The sequence below is a fragment of the Triticum urartu genome, chromosome 2 (assembly GCF_003073215.2).
Source record: "Triticum urartu cultivar G1812 chromosome 2, Tu2.1, whole genome shotgun sequence".
Classification (NCBI taxonomy): domain Eukaryota; kingdom Viridiplantae; phylum Streptophyta; class Magnoliopsida; order Poales; family Poaceae; genus Triticum; species Triticum urartu.
In genome coordinates, this window is record NC_053023.1 from 640,291,901 (window position 1) to 640,304,343 (window position 12,443).

General features: G+C 48.9%; 1 protein-coding gene across 1 annotated transcript; it reads left to right on the plus strand.

The window, feature by feature from the left end:
* Positions 1-3,068: 3,068 nt before the first annotated feature.
* On the plus strand, positions 3,069-5,233 carry LOC125533838 (polygalacturonase ADPG1-like). The gene is made up of 8 exons (XM_048697174.1): positions 3,069-3,224; positions 3,310-3,447; positions 3,534-3,701; positions 3,819-3,842; positions 3,939-4,228; positions 4,345-4,453; positions 4,539-4,652; positions 4,777-5,233. Exons 1-8 carry the CDS (start codon positions 3,069-3,071, stop codon positions 5,032-5,034), a joined length of 1,257 nt encoding a protein of 418 aa, XP_048553131.1. The 3' UTR covers positions 5,035-5,233.
* The last annotated feature ends 7,210 nt before the right edge of the window (positions 5,234-12,443 follow it).

A 12,443-nucleotide genomic window follows, 5' to 3' on the forward strand; every position in this document is an offset into this window, starting at 1 on the left:
TATTATGGTTATCAATAACCAATATTATGATTGAGGTTTTCAAAGTCGCTTCAGCGCAATGGATATTATTTTATCAGTGGATATAATTTATTCTACAATGCAAGGAATAGTCCTGTGTCGCGGCAGGCTTACGACCCGACACTCGGGGGCTACATTATTCAAGTTGAGATTACATCAAATATACAAGTCCCATGTCACTGCCAGCATGCACCATGGCACTTGGGGGCTAATGCAAAGTCATTTTTTGCTCACCTTATTGAAGAACAGACTCATCACATTGTAATGAGCCGGCCCTTGGGGGCTACCAATTACTCCTGTCAAAAATTCAAAGTACACAAGCCTTAATTCATTATATTGAAAGATTCACTACTCAGTTGGTAGAGTACAAAGCTCTTAACCTTGTGGACGTGAGTTCAAGCCCCATGGTGGAGATTACATCATATGATGTTATTGTCAATGAATCATATACAAAGTCCCAGCTCAGTAATATCTTACTGAGCCAGCCCTTGGGGACTACACGTTGCTGCTTAAGTTTACATGATCATATTTACAAAGTCCCTGCTCATTATTGCATAATGACCCGGCCCTTGAGGGGTACAGGTGATATGCATATAAGGGAGGAATAACTTCAAATTCTCAGTTTTGAGCAAATCAAGTATTATATTATTATCGGAGAAATCTGCAAATTTTATGACCCGTCATCATCATAAGATCAACCCGGCATCAGCAACAATTACATGACCCGACATAATTTGTTTATAACCCGACAATTTTGGCAATCATAAATCGGCAAGATCTACATCTTTAAGCCGGCTGAATATCAGTTGAATATTTCTAGACCAATATTTTTGTCAAATCAGAGCATTGAAGGCAGACTCAAATGGATTATTTCTTATAATATTTATTTATAAGAGCCAATGTCAGCAAATGGATTATGAAGTTGGCCTATTGACCCGAATTTTCCAGGAGAAAATGTCAAGGACTTAAGGATGATCAGGTGCCGGCTTACAAGAATATTTAACTCGGAGCACGACCTGTCAAATTTGTTCTTGTGTTTATGTTAAAGGATCAGTTTAACATGGATAAATCCAAATTAAACTGGAGCCTAATGTCGGGGATATACCCCGCAGTATAAACCGCCAGATGTATGACCCGGCTGAGGCTTGGCGACTCACTGACGATCCGCTTGGACCTGGCGGTTTACGATTCATCGGAGACCCGGCGGGCGGGTCAGATGGATGACAAGGCCCAAGGCCCAGAAGACCGGCTCGTATTATGGCAGGCCGGCTTAAGAGGAAAGGCATAAGGAATATTCTCCTACAAAAGAAGCAAGACTAGGATTCCACTTGTAATAGAGTAATCCTAATCCTATTAGGACTAGTCATGTAACCCGCTCCTTCAACATATATAAGGAGGGGCAGGGCACCCCAAGGGGAAGAAGCAAGAAACAATCTCTAGGGCTAGACACAAAGGGGGAGACGGCTTATGCGGCGACTCTCTCATGAGCATAATGAGATCTAGCCACAAACAACATGTAGGGTTATTACCGGATAATGTTTCCCGGGGCCCGAAGCTGTCTAAATCCTTGTCTTGTGTTGTGTCTCTTGATTCCGCTCAACCCTTCTCAAACTACTACAAAGATGCGTTGGCCTCACGACTAAGTCCTCACACTAGCACATCTGCCGTGACAAGTCCATGACAAGACCCGGAAACAAATAAATACTAGCAATACCTATGCCCCCCCTCCGTGCAAAACATGGGCATGTACCTAGTTTACTTAAACAAAGAGATAGCGCTCATTTTTCTTCCAAAAGAACTCTTCATCAATTGGTTCCCCCTCTCCCAACACGTCCCTTCACCGATATTTTTCCGTCCAACTGAATTTTTATTCCCACCACACCTTTTTTTTGAACATTTTCCGTACGATAATCAATCACCTTAATTTACATATCTTTTACACCAATTTAATCTTAATGTACTTACCAAATATATTTTTTACATAATGATGGGCAGGATTTAATAAACATTTATTTACACAATCACAGGTAGGATTTGATAAACATATATTTACATAATCATATTTATGACAGATAAATCACGAGGTAGTAACGTACTAGCATATTTAAATGCCGGTATGTTCTAGTGATTTCAAAAAGGCACTCACAATCTGGTGCAATGATTTGGTAGATCTCTGCCACGTCAGAGGATACGATTCAGCATCGAGCTCCCCGTAAATGCAAACCACGAGCGGCGTCATTTTCGCAGCGCGCTCGAGTCCGCAAAATAGCATCACCTGGGCAATAAAATGAGAAATATGGGTGCCATCTGCCATGAACTCTTGGACACGCCTTCATAAATTCAGTACGCCATATCCCTCTACGTAGTAGTCTTGACGAGTATACGCACGTCTACTCACCGAAATTGTGTACGCATTCAATTTGGGACGATAAATCTGCGCGATCGAACGGATATGCCACTCCCCTCAAAATAAATAACGTATCCGTCACTCAATCAATCTCATTTCTTCGACGCGAGAACACGACGCAGAATCCGTCCAGCGCCGGTGATTGTTGAAGATAGATGCATATGATCTGGCAAAATACACTTGGGCGATCTTCAACACCAAAACATACGGCGCTGCCTCTTTGTTTGAATGAAGATGCAGAAAAGGTGCCGCGCCTCCGGTTTCGGTGCTTGTCGGGGTGCACATATATATACATACATACCATACCCACCCCCCACCTTTCCCATCGTTTTCTCATCGCAAAAACATTAGCTTTGATCAAACAGGGCTTGGCACTTGATTCCACAGAGAGAGAGAGAGAGAGTGAGAGAGAGAGAGAGAGAGAGAGTACAGCGAGGGTTCCACAACAATTCTTCACGAGTCAACGACCCTACGGGCCCTACATCTATGGTACACGCTCTGTATATATCAGTGCATTTCACAAAGTTTGCTCGAACTGGTGTTCAGATTCATCCTTAGTTTATAGAGTAGTACGTGCGTGCTGGTGATCAGTGATCGATGACCATGCATGTGTTTCTCTGTTAGATGTGCTTACTAATTAATCATGCAGGGTATCATCGGCATCCTCCGCACTGCCATCCTGCTCCTCGTCGGCCTCGCGTGGTGTGGTGTGCTCGTCGCCGCCGGCGGCGGGGTGGACGGCGTGTTCAACGTCGAGGACTACGGTGCTCTAGGTGACGGGACCACGGACGACACCAAGGTACGCACGCGCCCGCTCTCCCTCGAAAATACTGGCGTGCACCTGATGGCCGGATGTGTGTTGATTATCTGTACCGTGTGCGAAGGCGTTCGTGGATGCATGGGTGGCGGCGTGCGGCGCCACTGGCTCGTCGGCGACGCTGCTCGTGCCGGCGGAAAAGTCATTCCTCGTCGGCCTCACCAGGTTTAGTGGGCCATGCGCCTCCAGCAGAATCACCGTCCAGGCACGCACCGCTCGTCCGTCCTTCCTGATCCGGGCCGTGGTTTGGCTTCATCTGACAATCAGGAAAACTTGCTTTGTTTGTCGTAGGTCTTGGGCACGATCACGGCGCCGCCGGCGAGCGCATGGAGCGAGAAGAAGAACTATTGGCTGCTGTTCTACCAGGTCGACGGGCTCACGGTAACCGGCAACAGCACCGGCTTGCTCGACGGCAGCGGCGTGACGTGGTGGAGCGATAAATGCAAACACAGTGATGATGTGAGGAAGCCCAACTGAACTCTTAAGGAATTTTTTTAATTCCTCCTTGCATTTGGCCTTTTGATTTCTCAATCTTCTTCGGAGAGAAAGTACTTAATGGTTGATATTTTCTTTCAGGATTGTGTAACTAAGGCACCGACGGTTAGTATATATATAAATAAAGAAAGCAAGTATTAATTCGCAAATCGACGTGCATGTAACCTCATTGCGTATGTATCACTCCATGGATCGGTCCAGGCCTTGTTGGTCATGAACTGCACCGGCGTGGAGCTGAGCCAATTCAGCAGCAAGGACAGCCCGCAGATGCACATCGGCCTCAGCATGAGCGGCAAGGTCAACGTGACGCAGCTCACCATCACCGCGCCGGAGGACAGCCCCAACACCGACGGCATCCACGTCGACCGGAGCGAAGACGTCCACATCACCGGTTCCACCATCGGCACGGGCGACGACTGCATCTCCATCGGCCCTGGTAGCCGCTTCGTCACCGTCGACGGAATCGTCTGCGGCCCCGGCCATGGTGTAAGGTAACAAAGGGTTACAATTGGGAGGATTGCCTCTTCCATCTGCATTTTCTATTTACCATGCACTCGAAGAAGAGGAGTAAAATGGCGTGATGGCCGGGTTTGTGCTTCTTGGCTAGTGTGGGGAGCCTGGGCAGGGATGGAGCAAACGAATCCGTGGAGTACATCGACGTGAGAAACGTCCAGTTCATCAACACGACGAATGGAGCAAGGATCAAGACGTGGAGGGTATCGCTACCGGGTTTTTTTTTTTGGTTACAATTACAAAGAAGCTGAGGCGGCCGGCTGATTACATTGTTTCTTCGCACTGCAGGGTGGGAGAGGTTACGCGAAATCCATCTCCTTCACCAACATAAACTTCACCAACGTGGACCATCCTGTGATCATCAACCAGTTCTACGAAGATCGCCAAGACGTCTCAAATACGGTACTCTACTACTATGTGTGGATTGAGTGTTGGACGATCTATATATATACTACTTCTGTATGTGTGGAGGAGTAGCTAGTACTAAAATGTTTGTGCGTCTTCTTGGGGCCTGAATTTATTGCAGGGGGCGGTGGCGCTGAGCAACATAACCTACACGAACCTCAACGGGACGTCGACGCGAAAGACGGCCGTCGACTTCGACTGCAGCAAGAACGGCAGCTGCATGGACATCCACGTCAACAGCGTGGCGATCACGGCGGCGGACGGCGGAGCAACCGTGGCCCGCTGCCAGAACGCGGACGTGGACACCTCCGGGTTCGTCTACCCGAAGATCCCTTGCGTAGCTAACGCTGCATCGCCCAGCCCAGGGCTTAGCACCTAGCAATGCTGTTGGGCGTTTGTACATGGATGTGAACGCACGGTGTACCTAGCTATGCTGCAAGCCTTCTCTTCCTTTTTTGGGCTTACTGTGAAAGCTTTACTGCAAGGTGTAGCGCCATGTATATTGCCCAGTTACTTTTTTTTTTCTTAGGGAGCAGGATTTTGTTGAGCACGAAAGGTCTACCCCGATAGAAAATGGAATAATGCTGGTTTTTCATAAGAAATTCTTTTTTGGACATTACGCAGGAAGGGTACCCATCTTTTTTTTCGGGGTAGGAAGGGTACCCGTTTGCGTGCATTACTCAAAGGCTCAAAGGGAAGTTACATAATTTCACATAGAGCGGGAGGTGAGGTAGTGCCGCCAAGACATAGGAAAATTCCTTTTACAGATGGTCCGGAATCTAAAAGTCCGAAGAGTGAAGTTTGAAATAATATTCTTAAGGGTAATTGTAGGCTCATGTTCTCACAAATCCTTTGATAGTGTGTCACAACTAGCTGGATGAAACAGATGGATAACATGAGGCAAGAGTTATATAGGTTCTGAAGCTAAAACCCTACATACTGCTTGATTGTATTGATGGATAGGGTCTACAAAGTGCGGAAATAAAAAACCAGCAGTTCCGGTTTCTGTCGGCTACCCGCATGCTCGCCATGTATGCAGGTGTACACAATTCATACGAGTACTCTACCGAATTCTACTGTTTTGTACTATTTTTGTGGAACCACGCATTATATAGGAACATGACATCTATTGCACTCAGATTATTTTACTCTTTCATCCCACTATCCATTCACCCATACTTTAGTATGATTCTAAATTTGTAACACTTTTAGTATGATTTGTGTTCATGACATTTAAATCTATAAAACAAGATCAAACTTCAACATGTTCTCAACAAGTTTAAATTCAAAATTGATACCATACTAAAATTTATGTGAAATGTGAGATGATAGGAGAATGAATTGACCTGAACCAATAATAAAAACATGCAAAAGATAATGTTATAAACCATAACAAAACTTATATCAAATCCGAGATGAAACATGATGAATTGTGAAATGAAATAATAACGAAAGCATGGAAAGAGGAATGTATGAATAAATACTGAAAACATGTAAAAAATTGTGATGGTATAGAAATGATATTGTATAGAAAATATGTGAAGAGAACACTTTTAGTGTCCAGCCCAACCATGAAAGAAGTTTTTTTTGGTCACGAAGGATGGCGTCTCCCACCTCCCCCACCGCCCCACCACCATCTCTGGCGATCTCCTTCCACAACCACTAAACTTCTGGTTCTTTCCGATCAACATCTCCAGCGTCCTCCTCTCTTCTAGGGGATATCCTTTTTGATGGCTTTCTCTTCGGGATCAACCCTTGGCTTGGACTTCTCCAAGAGTTTGGCGTTTGCTGATAATATTTTCAGATCTACTGGATTTCTGGTCCATCCCACGGACGACACTGGCCATTTTACGATGGTCATGTCCTTTAACCGACATGATTCCAGGCTTAATGATGATTCGGTGGCGGCGGCCCTGGATGCAGCTATTGGAGGATCCGCAATCGAGCTGGGAGTCTCATGCATACGTGACAAGGTTTATTCTTTCAACATTTCCTCCAAGCAAGTTGATTTTTATGTTCTTGATCTACGATCTTTTGCTTGCCCGTACTTCAAATGTTATTTCAATCTTTCGGGTCGTGGAGGTCCGAATTGGGAGCGTGAGTTTAATCGTTGGAGATTAGAATTGGATGTTGAGTGGATTTTAGTTAGCCCTTCTAAGAGAAGAGCAGCTTTAGGGATGCTTTTGCTATGCATAAACCTCCTGCTAAGTGCTCCATTCGATCTTCCACCAATGTTCGGAAGAAGCTCTCTTTTGCCACATTTCAAAACTATGGTGCATGCAAAGGTTATCAGTATCCAGCCACGCAAGAGTGCATTTGATGTTGTTTCTGATGGAGGTTATGTTCTCACTAATCGTGAACGAGTGGTCATTCGTCCCTCGCCGCTGGTAAACCTCCAATGGATGGTGGCCACGCCACCAATTGTTTTTGGTATGGTTGGATCGCTGCTGATTAGGCGTGCGCATATTGCGGCTAATGATGTGCAACAACGTGATCTGCATGCTCTGGCCGAGCCCTCTAGGAGTTCAAATTTGGTCAGGTCAATCCCAGAATCTCATGTTTTCCATGTTGGCCCTCACCTGCCTCCTCGGCCTACGGACTCTATTCAGGAGCCTGCCATTCCTTCTATGCAAGAAGCTGATGCCATGTTTGGTGATATGGTCGACGACATGGTGGCCCGCGTTCTAACTTGTTCCAAATGTAACCAGCAGGACCACTTGTCTGTCGACTTCCCTGTCTGTCTGGCTTGCGCCCGCAATGGTCATACCCGCCGCTCCTGCAATCAATAGGCAGAGATAATGGTCATATTTGGATGGTTAAAAAATCGCAAGAAAACCCAAAAATATCGTCTACGTTGGTTTCCATACCCGCCACGAGTCTTCCTTCTATTCCTCCTCCAAGAGACTTCTCGGTTTTAGAGACGACCCACGCGCCTGTGCAGATGGGTCTTGTCATGCCTCCACCGTCTCCTTTGCACCATCCAACTTCTCCGCCACCTCCCACGCCCGCAATGGAGAACTTTGCCTTGGATCCTCTAGAGTTTGTTCCGTCGGCTTCAAGATCATCGATGGGCGGCCCGACACGTCTGCTTCGGACCTTCTTCTCTCATGCTGTTGCTCTAGACCGTTGTCATGAGTAGTTTGCAATCGGCATTACCGAGCCTTCGCCGCCTCCTGGACAGATCCATCACTTCCGCCAGCTGGTTAGTGACTTTGTGATTACACAACTTCATTGTGATGTGCTTAGTGATCAACAATGGATTGAGGATGTTGGTCTCTTTGAGTTTCGTAGTCTTGCATCCAGGCATGATATCATGGATCATCCATGAAAGTGCAACTATCCCTGGGTGGTTTTGGTAATTCCTAACAACATATAGCTCATTGAGCTAATGCTACTTGAAGATAAATATTTCAGGAAAAGCTCAATGATTGGCATGGCATGGATTAGAAAGTGGACCCCTCAAAATGCTAAGGACAAAAGGATTTTCTCAAGCTCAAAGCACAAGACTCTACATTTCATTTTTAGTGATCTAAGAACACATTGAGTCCATAGGAAAAGCCAATACTATTAAGAGGGGGTGAGGTGTTGCTTAATGAGGTTCTTGCTCAAAGTGCTTAGTGATATGCTCCACAACCCTCAACCACTTTCTCATATCCAAATATATCCCAAACCAAAAGTCAAACTCGGCCCCACAGATTTGATATATCCGGCGCCAGTCTTTTCGGTTCTATCGATAGGGATCTCGGTCTCACCGAGATGGGATTGTTGTCGGTGTCAAAACCAGCAGATCTCGGGTAGGGGGTCCCGAACTGTGCGTCTAAGGTCGATGGTAACAGGAGACAAGGGACACGATGTTTACCCAGGTTCGGGCCCTCTCTATGGAGGTAATACCCTACATCCTGCTTGATTGATATTTATGAGTATGAGTATTACAAGAGTTGATCTACCTCGAGATCGTAATGGCCAAACCCTAAAGGTCTAGCTTGTATGGCTATGATAATGAATCTCCCCCTCTCCGGACTAAGTCCTCCGGTTTATATAGACACCGGGAGAATCTAGGGTTACACAAGGTCGGTTACAAAGAAGGGAATCTACATATCCGGTCGTCAAGCTTGCCTTCCACGCCAAGGAGAGTCCCATCCGGACTCGGGTGCAGTCTTCGGTCTTCGTATCTTCACAACCCATCAGTCCGGCCCATGGCTAACAGGCCGGACGCTCGAGGACCCCTTAATCCAGGACTCCCTCAGTAGCCCCTGAACCTGGCTTCAATGACAAGGTATCCGACGCGTAGTGCTTTCTTCAGCATTGCAAGACTGGTTCCTCCTTCCGAATTCTAGAATAGTCTTTGGACGAATTGATCATGTCCGGACCTGTAACACACACCACACACAACCATAGAGAGAATATAATAATACACGAGTCCAATCCGCTGACAACTTTTACAACATGACATCACGTCCATCCGGTCATAATTTCGAAATGTTTTTTGCCTGCCGCTCCATGTTTCGAGACGCGGTTGCCATTAGCACGTCTTGTCGAAGCAGATATCGTGTCCCCTTATTATGGGATTCTCATCAATACGGGTGTGGGTAACCCAATCGTGTCGTTTACACAGCCCTCGGGAGCAGGCGGATTTTGAGGCGAGTGGGGTGGCGCTCAATATTCACTGCCCTTATAAGGAGATAAGATTCCCCTTTCTTCTCCCACGCCTTCTCTCTTCTTCTGCCTTTCCACCCTTGAGCTCCAGCGCCCATGTTCTCATATGTTTCCCACTCGAGAAAGCACTCCAACCATGTCCGGATCAGGAGCTGGTGGCAAGTGGATGGCTTCTTCTGTCAAGAAGAAAGACATCAAGGAGCTTCGAGAGGCCGGATACCTAGCCAAGGAGATCGCTCATCGTCTCCCGGCCGAAGGACAGATCATCCCTACCCTAGAGCCCCATGAGAGGGTAGTATTTCTCGCACACTTCGTCCGCGGGCTGGGATTCCCTCTCCACCCATTCAGCCGTGGACTGATGTTCTACTATGGGCTAGATTTCCATGATCTAGCCCCCAACTTTGTCCTCAACATCTCGGCATTCATAATCATTTGTGAGGCCTTCCTCCGCATCCCGCCTCACTTCGGCCTATGGCTGAAGACTTTCAACATGAAGCCGAAGGTGGTGAGAGGCCAACAAGCAGAGTTCGGAGGTGCCATGGTGGGCAAGATGCCCAACGTGATATGGCCCGAAGGTTCCTTCGTGGAGATGGTGAAGGGGTGGCAATCGGGGTGGTTCTACATCACCAAGCCGCATGACACCAACTGGGCGGCGGCCCCCGAATTCCGATCTGGAACTCCGCTGCGTCTTACCTCCTGGCAAGAGAAGGGCCTCACCTAGGGCTCTTCGAGCGAGCTGACTGGGCTCCAGACGTGCGTTTAGAACATGCTAACCAAGAAGATCAAACTCTTCAACATGATCCAGGTCATGCTCATTCACCGGATCCTTCCGTGCAAACACCGGACTTGCTGTTTGTGGGAATTAAATCCGGCCAAGCATCAAACGCTACGAGAGATCTTCGACACAACGCATGAAGATATCTGGAAAGCGCTCTTCAAGGCCGGCAAGACACCACCGCCCACAACCGAAGATCGTGGGCTCAGTTTAAAGCGCCATGCCAATTCAGTAAGTTCTTTCATGTATTCAAGGTATAGCCTTTACTGGCATATTTTGGGAAGGAGTCTAAGCCTTCCTTATCAATTTTCAGGCCTGGATCGACATAGCGGAGCTGATTAATTGTTCCGGTCCACTTCCCAAAGACGAGGAAACCCCACTCCTAACGAAGATGCTATTCCTGGCGCCTTACGATGTGCCGGAGAAGAAGGCCAAGAAGATGGCCAAAGGGAGCAGGAGCGGCCTTCGCCAAAAGGGTGCTTCGGACATGTCGTCCGAGGACGAGACTGACTCTTCGGTCGTCGAAGACGACGGCGAGAAGGAGGAAGAAAGTGGCGTCCCCCCGGAGGGTGGAAAGAAGAAAAGAGAAGCCTCCACGAATCTAGAGGCGAAAGCGCCCAAGAGGGGGAAAGGCTCCTTTGCGGATAACTCTGCATGGGATGTCGAAAGCAGTCTGGAGCGAATGCCCCGGACCAAGCCCCGGGCTGCCTCGTAAGTACCATAACCCTATGCACCTCCCAATACCTAGCCTTTCCAGTTTATAACATTAACATGTTTAAACTATGCCATTACAGTCCTGTCGGCGCTCTGGGGACGGGGGTCCCCAGACTTGCTTGCCTGTGGCCCGCTGTGTGGCTAAGCTAGCAGGCCGTATGGCCCATCTTCATCAACAAGGCATCCAAGACCCTCGCGAGGGGCCAAGCCTCGCGAGGCGGATGACACAAGACCTCCTCTGGAGTGGCCTAGTCGGACAGGCTCATGAGGAGCGGAGATACCAAGGTGAGGCAAACCTCACGAGGCTCTCGTGACGTGAGCCATGACGATCGACACCTGGCAGGCGCCAGGCGGGCGCCAGCATGCGCATCATCCTTGTTTCCTCTTTGGTGCTAAGAAGGCCTGCGTAGGTGAGGAGTACCGAGGCATCAGGCAAAGGTTGTCATATCGGTGCAACAAGACCAGGACCAGAATGACGACAAGACGGAGGTCATCATGGAGCCCAAGACGGCGTCACCACCAGAGCCTTTGGCAGGCGAAGATCACTTTTGCCAGGATGGCTTGTACTAGCTGTCCCCCTTCAAATTAGCCCACCGTTGTTGGCTCCCTTCCCGCTCAATATTTTTGAAGAGGACCAGGGCCTCTATAAATAGGACTAGCCACCATCATAGGCATGGGGAGACGACGTACGACAGAGAGATAGAGATATATATAGAGAGAGAGTGCGAGAAGATCATCCCCCCACCCACAAGTTAGCCAAGCACAAGAACACCTCAACCTCAGGAGGCTGTTCTTCCCCTTTATTGTTCATCATTAGCCCAAGAGGCAATCCACCACCACCACAACGATGGCCCGAACCAGTATAAATCTTGTGTCTTTCTGTGTTGCGAGTTCGTCGAGTTCGTCTGCGAGACCTTAGCGAGCTAGGGCGTAGATCGGTGGGAGGAAAAGACTTCGCGCGCACCCCAGTGTTTGAACCTTAAGGGTTTGCCGGAACCCTACATCTGACATTTGGAGCGCCAGGTAGGGGTGTGCCGTAGCTTCCCCTCCGTCGATCTGCGCTCCGTCGCCACCGCGCTTTGCCCACATGGCAGGCGCCATGCCGCCGACTCCGACAGTCAGCGTTGACAACAGGGCTAGGGGGCTCCGAGCCCTGGCCCCCACCTTGCGGCGGGTGCAGTGGCCGCTCAAGTTCAGGCCGGAGATGCCGCCACGCTACGACGGCGCGGCGGACCCGTCAACTTTCCTACTGGCATACAAGGAGGCCGTCCTCAAAGCCAGGGTGATGACAAGGTCATGGCCAACTGGCTTCCCATGGCCCTCGCCGGCGAGCCACGCGCCTGGCTGCTCAACCTTCCCGGATCCACTGTGGCATCTTGGGAGGAGCTCTGCGACCTCTTCACTGCTCGCTATGCGGTGCCGGCGCACCACGCAGTCGCAGCCCTGCTGGGCAGCTCCCAAGCACCGCCGTCAGACCGCCACGCCAAGCCATTCCTCCGTCAGATCGAGGCCACCTCCAGGTGCCCGGGAGCTGCGCCGGGCTGGGCTGCGCCAGAGGCTAACCTTACCTTCGGCTCAGAAGACCACCCCGACTCCACCGTCGGCTCCAGAATGCTCCCGATGCTCTGCACGCCCACCATCTG

Excerpts from the sequence above, each read along its gene's own strand:
- LOC125533838 (XM_048697174.1), top strand. The coding sequence starts at position 3,069 with ATGCAGGGTATCATCGGCATCCTCCGCACTGCCATCCTGCTCCTCGTC. Across the intron at positions 3,702-3,818 it reads AATGCAAACACAGTGATGAT|GATTGTGTAACTAAGGCACC; the intron begins GTGAGGAAGCCC and ends ATTTTCTTTCAG. Across the intron at positions 4,229-4,344 it reads GGCCCCGGCCATGGTGTAAG|TGTGGGGAGCCTGGGCAGGG; the intron begins GTAACAAAGGGT and ends CTTCTTGGCTAG.